This window comes from Palaemon carinicauda, chromosome 26 (genome assembly GCF_036898095.1).
Source record: "Palaemon carinicauda isolate YSFRI2023 chromosome 26, ASM3689809v2, whole genome shotgun sequence".
Lineage (NCBI taxonomy): Eukaryota > Metazoa > Arthropoda > Malacostraca > Decapoda > Palaemonidae > Palaemon > Palaemon carinicauda.
This window is the reverse complement of record NC_090750.1, coordinates 41389767-41396266: the sequence shown is the minus strand read 5'-3', so window position 1 is coordinate 41396266 and position 6500 is coordinate 41389767. Positions and strand designations below refer to the sequence as shown.

Sequence of the window (6500 nt, the reverse complement as noted above, 5' to 3'; positions counted from 1 at the left end):
TAGCTTTCTTGGGCGATTTCTTGGCAGACTTCTTCTTCTTAGTCCCATAACGGACCCACTGAATCTCGCCCCAAGACTCGCATTCCAAACACGTGGCGGTAGGGGAGCATACTTTGCCCCTACATGATGAACAACACGAGTGTGGATCAACCCCGGGCTTCGAAAGGAAAGCCCCACAAGACTTACCGGCCACAGGCCAAGGGCAACGGCGTGGATGCTCCATAATAAAAACACTAACACCAAGAGACACAAGGATACAAGGGAAAGGGGTAAGGATACGGGCACAGGAACCACGTGGTAAACACAAAGGGTCGCACTGGGTAAGAGAGAGCCCGGCGGGATGTGAATCACGTCGCGACCAGAAACTTACTGAGGAGCACGACCTAATCTAGCACGCTCTCTGACCCCGGGTCGCCTCAGGGCGCGTATCACTCCACCTGAGGTCACCCATAGAAAATGGGAATAGGGTAAACTACACAAAATTCTGGTCGGTTGGGAAGAGTTACCAGTAACTCCTAAGGAAGTAGTTCAAGGTAAGTACTCTGTGTTGGAACAAACAATAGTAATAATAATAATAATAATAATAATAATAATAATAATCTAAGTATAGTGCAGTACCTCCATTTTAATTGATTGGTTGGCTCATTTCACAACACTTTTACTCTTTTACTTCTACAAATTAACCCTTGAGATTACTTGCATATGATAGGTATACTACTCAAGTGCTCTCTTTAATCCTCTAGATCCTCACAGGATATCTAGAGCAGTCAACGTCCCAATCCTCTACATAAATTATGATTCAAGTACTTGATAACAAAAGACAAGTATGTCTTGAGGCACTCAAGGATGCAAAGGTGGCAGTCTGACCACCAAAAAGGCAATGTCTCTGGATATTTAAGACTGCAAATGTGAGCACAATAGAATTATTGGAGTTCCTTGAAATAATGAGATAATGTCTGTTTTACATTACCAGAGCTAAATTTTTGAAATTATAAATAAAAAGCAAATTTTTCTTTTGTTATACTTTATATATTATATACATACATACCAAACAAAGCATAATATAATAACTCAGGACAAAATATTATTACGATGTAATAGCATTTATATACAGAAACATACACCTGAAAAATACAATCACATTATTCATATGATGATTATTTCTATTGCAACACATGCAATGTATTTTCCTTCATGAACTCAAATCAATACCCCCAAAAGAAGTTAACAAAACAAATTAAATTAATCAAGGTAGAAAATAATACAAATATCACTTCGAATTTGAATGAGTTGCATAATGCCATTGAAATATCAATACTAATTTGGTCTAAACAGTACAGTATCTCAATTACTAAAATACCTCTCAATTGTACGATTTATTAAATGAATAACGTAACTGCATGGCATTAGTTCCAAATTTGAGAGGCTGTCCAACCATAATATTTGAAGAAGGAGACTTCATATTTTCTTTTTCACTTTGTGTAATTGCAGCCTTGAGGAATTGGGAACAGGTTTCAAAAGACATTTTTTGGATTGGAGAGGAACATGTAGATATAGCTGACCGTGAGCAGGCTTTGTATATCCCTTCACAAGTAAAATAATCAGCTAACAGACTTAGATGACGGAAGTCAACTTTTATGTCATACGCAGACTGCACAGCTCTTATTTCTCGAATGATAGAACGCTGCGCAGCTTCAATGCCATACATCTGGGCCACTTCATGGATATTATTAGTGTAAAGTTTGTTGACATCAAGTAAATGTTCATAAGCGAACATCTTTAACACATTAACGCCTTCTGTTCTCAATACCAGCTGGTTATCCTTTTCAACTACAAAAACTCTACGAATTCCACTGATATTCCTGACCAACGACTGCTCTGAAAGTTCTCGCACAATGGACACTATATCATAAGCACCATCTGCCACGGGCAACATGAGCTCTACCTCACACCATAACTGCTTTTCTCTGTCTAGATCATAATTACTGATGCAGGAAGCCTTACATTTCAAGTTTTCTATTCTATTGATGGCCTCTTCGTTGCTCACCGAACACTTTTCCCTCTTTCTAAAAGTGCCAAAATTTTCATTGATATCTCTTTCCGCCTTTTCATTTCCTTCTTCATTACTGTCAGCATCAGACTTTTCATCTTCCCCCTCCTCTTCATCTTCCTCCTCCTCTGAGAAGTCTTCACCTTTCCCCTTAAAAGTTCTGTCTTGATCATCATCATCATTATCACTACTGGCATCACTATCATTTTCTTCAACTTTATCATCCAAATCTTCAACCTTCTCCTCCTGTTGTTCTTCTAGCCCTTCCTCACTCTCCTTACTAGGCTTCAATATCTTCTTCTTTATTTGCTTCATTGAACAATGAATTTTTTCACGTTTAAGAGCTTTAAAGATTTCCTTTAATAATTTTATAAAGAAATATTTTTCAACATGTGCCAGTACATCAGCAGGAGTCACAGCATACAAGTGTTTATAACTTTTATGTGGGAGGAAACTCAACTTAACCTTCACTATTCTCTCCAATTTCCCACTACTACCAAATCCTAGTCTTGATACAACATTCATCTTATGTAATACTTTGGCCAATGAGACCTCTGATAGTGTCAATCGAAGCTTTTCTGCCTGCTGCTTTGTTACATGTGAATAGAAGGGAACTTCCATTATGGGAGTAGATATGCGTTTAGATCCAGTCCTCAAAATCTCTATCATACGAGGAACACCAAGGGTGACATTGAGCTCATCTTTTCCAGCAAAATGGAAAGTATTAAGAGTCATCTGTGTTAATGGTTCACCAAGTGCTTGAGCACAAAGTGCTCCAACTGCTTCTCCAGGATCAACTTTAGACATCAAAGCTTTCACATGAATGGTTTGCTCAACTTCATCCCGGGACAGTTTTTGTTCCATAGCTAATTGTGACAAATAATGTGCATTGTAATATTTTTCAATCAAATTATCCATAGCTTCTGAAACAACACCTAAATTTGAAGCACTGGAAAATATAGAATTGACTGGGTCCGGAACTTTCTTTACCTTTTTATTGTATCGTTTCTTTTCATCCAAAGGCAATTTGTGCCAAAGTTGCTGCAACCTTAAGCTAACGTGTGTACGACCGTTATCATGAGAGTAGCCTTTCAAATCAACAGAATCTTGGATTTTCAAATCAACCGAGTCTTGGATTTTCTTGCAAAATCTTAGAAAACCATTTTCGCGTCTTTTTTTCAAATTAGACTTATCTATCAATTTCTTCTGTTTTTGTAAACGTTTCATCTGTTCTTGGCTTGTCAAAGATAACGCAGTTGACAAAGTATGGCTGTCCAAAAGGCGACTGTAATTATTAACTAGTACATCCATTGTGCCCATGTTAGATAGGAATGGAACTTTAGTGACATCTAAACCATCTTCTCCATAATTAAATTGTAGTACCAAACCATCACTATTACGAACTGTCATGTCATAGTCAACATGAATCCCCTCCAGGTGTTTAATAAGGCAGCGTTGTACATAACCACTATTGGCTGTTTTCACAGCAGTATGTTGTAAGCTATCACGTCCAACAATACACAGAAAAAAGTAAGACTTGGGGTTAATTCCTGTCATGAAACGATTGGGAATATACCCACCAGAACACGGATCAGTGTCGTAAGATTTGAATGAGGGAAGAGATTTGCCTGTTACACTGAGAGGCATTCTTTTTCCATCTACAGCAACAGAACCAAAAAGTGAAGCCATTTGATTCATATTAACCTTTGAACCCTTGGCACCTGTATCAACCATCATTTTCATTTGATTATCCAAGTTTGGCCGTAAGAGCAGCTTTTCATTTCTAGCAGTTATTCGGGATGTACTTGGGCCTAAAGCAGATGTGTAGGCACCATCAATAGCAGCCATGTTCTTTTCATTATGAGACATGTGAGCTGATTCATAGAAGTCCTGAAATTCAGCTTCATGTAAATCTAACTTCTTAAAAACATCAAGTGGTGCATTATTAACCAACTGTTTCAAAGATTCTCTACGAGTGTGAGAAGCATAAAATGGTGTTACAAAATCTTTGGCAGTAATTGTATGACCAACCCACTGAAGGTAATACACACACATACGATTTACTGCCGTCATTATTTTGTAGGCGATAGGGCCACCATAAAGCTCATAACAAATGTGGATTAACCCATGACTAGTAGACCCAATAGCACACTTATCTACAACACCACATAACAATTCACCATCTCTCATGATAAATTCTGATTCAGTTAATGCCTCTCGCCTCTTTTCAGGTACTCCACCACCTCTCCACTTTCTGGCAACACTGGTTTCCCAAATATCAACCTTAACAGACGTTTTAAAACTAAATGTGGGCCTGGCTTTATTGGATGGAATAACGTTATACAAAAGAGTGGATATTACTTGTTTCCCTGACCATAACTGTTGAGGTTTCAGTATACATGGAGGCAACAAGACAATTCTACCCATGTGATTTGGAAGAGCAGAATACACTAGTTGATGGTAATCTTCTCTATTGAAAAACTTGCCTCGCATTGAAATTTTCACACTGGAAACCACAGAATCTTGAATGAGACCAGCAAGTGGAGAACCATCTTTGGGCGTTAGATATTGATTGTGTGTTGTTACTATGTGTTTTGCCTCACTTCGTGCAAGTTCATTCTGAGGAAAGTGCATATTGAACTCATCTCCATCAAAATCAGCATTATAAGCCTTACAATTAGCATAAGGCATGCGTAATACCCGATCTTTTGCCATCACACGGGCACGATGAGCTTGTATGCTAGGCCGATGAAGAGTGGGCTGTCTATTCATTAAAATGTAATCCCCATTCTTCAATTGCCGATAAACAATCTTTTGAGCATTGACTTTCCTAGTACACGATTCAAGTGGAGTTAAAAGTTTTTTGGCAAGAGCACTTCTCTGAGCACTATCCATTCGACCAAGATGTACCTTCTTCCCTTCTTCATCCTCAACCATCAGTGCTCCTGGATACTTTTCCGGTCCATTCATAACAAGCACTCTCATTTCTTCTACATTCCAGTCATTGACAGGAACAGGATATGAAAGTTTAATTGCAAAGTCCATGGGCACTCCAACTTCATCAAGAGCAATGTGGGGATCTGGGGCAGCTACGGAACGGGCTGAGAAATTAACTCGTTTACCCATAAGATTATGTCTCATTAATCCTGCTTTTTTCTCTATAACTTGTCGAATACCTTTCAAATTAGTTTGTTTATTATTACTTAAACCAGCATCATACAAAGCATTGACATTACACTGTATTTGATACCACATGTTCTGACACTTTTCTTCAATGGAATCACCTGAAATTTCCTTATAAAAGAGGGTCAAATCTTCTGGAATTTCCTTCAAAGACCCATTCAAGACTGAAATGAGTGGCCCCATGTACACTGACAGTTTTATTATGTTCTTTAAAACGGCAACACTTTCATGTTCAATAATATACCCATCCCTCCTTTTGTCGTAAGGATGAAACTTTGGAGGAACCACTAACAAAGTGTTCAGAAAAAAAGTGTCTGTAGGATACTCTATATTTGTAGCAGACAACAAGGGATATAAGCAACCTAGAATAATTTTATCTGTCTTCCAACACTTTCTTAGAGCAATCTGTATTTGCTTTGGAGTCAAGAATAACTGAGGAGCCTCATTGTCATTCACTTTCTCCTTGTCCTTTTTTAATGAACCATTTTTCATGACAAACTGATAATTCTGCAAAGCAATTTTCACTAATGGCTCGCCACAAAATGGGCAACTTTTAGGAACTTTAGTACTATCCCAGAACTTCTTTCTAATTGTTTCTCGTACAACATTTTCGCTTGATGTTACTTGTGTGTGAGAGGTACCTTTCTGAACTGCCTCAATCAAGTAAGAATCAAGTTTCATTGTTACGACATAAAGCATGGATGACGGGAGTCCACCTTTCTCTTCCTTATTTTTCCCACTAGCAAGAGCCACTTCCTCTGCTTCAATTGCTTTAGAACATGCAATTACCTGTGAAACATAGTCTTCCAATTCTACAGCTTCTGCTAAGAAACCCATATTCAAAAGTTTAATTTGATATGTGAGTTGTAGAATCCTTTCCTTCTTTGCAACAAATTTATAACAAGAAAAACAGATATGGGAAATAATTTTCCGTAACGTATCATAAAAGATAGGGTTATAAACAGGAAGAGGTAATTCAATGTGACCACAATGACCAGCACAATTGTAAGCATTTAAACGGCACGTGCCACAAATATCATCGCTGGGCATTATTGGCCCTAACCGAAGATCATACAGTCCATTTGTCGAGATATGACCAAGACGATTAAATGTTTCTGGATTAGATATTCGCATTACAGCTATCTTCTTAATTTCGTCATCAGTGTATATTCGAAAACCAAGATTTTCGATCTTTACATATTCTTGACCAGAGCCTCCCATCTTCTATATCTATAGATTCAGTGCTCAACCTAGAAAGGAAAGACAA

General features: G+C 38.0%; 1 protein-coding gene across 1 annotated transcript in view; it reads right to left on the bottom strand.

Annotated features, from left to right (window-relative positions):
• Window positions 1-1007: 1007 nt before the first annotated feature.
• Window positions 1008-6500, bottom strand: part of Polr1A (RNA polymerase I subunit RpI1) — a 41635-nt gene continuing 36142 nt past the window's right edge. The window contains exon 2 of the mRNA XM_068349597.1: window positions 1008-6483. Within this exon, the coding sequence (XP_068205698.1) occupies window positions 1364-6454 (5091 nt within the window). The 5' untranslated portion in view covers window positions 6455-6483 and the 3' untranslated portion in view covers window positions 1008-1363. The remainder of the gene's footprint in view (window positions 6484-6500) is intronic.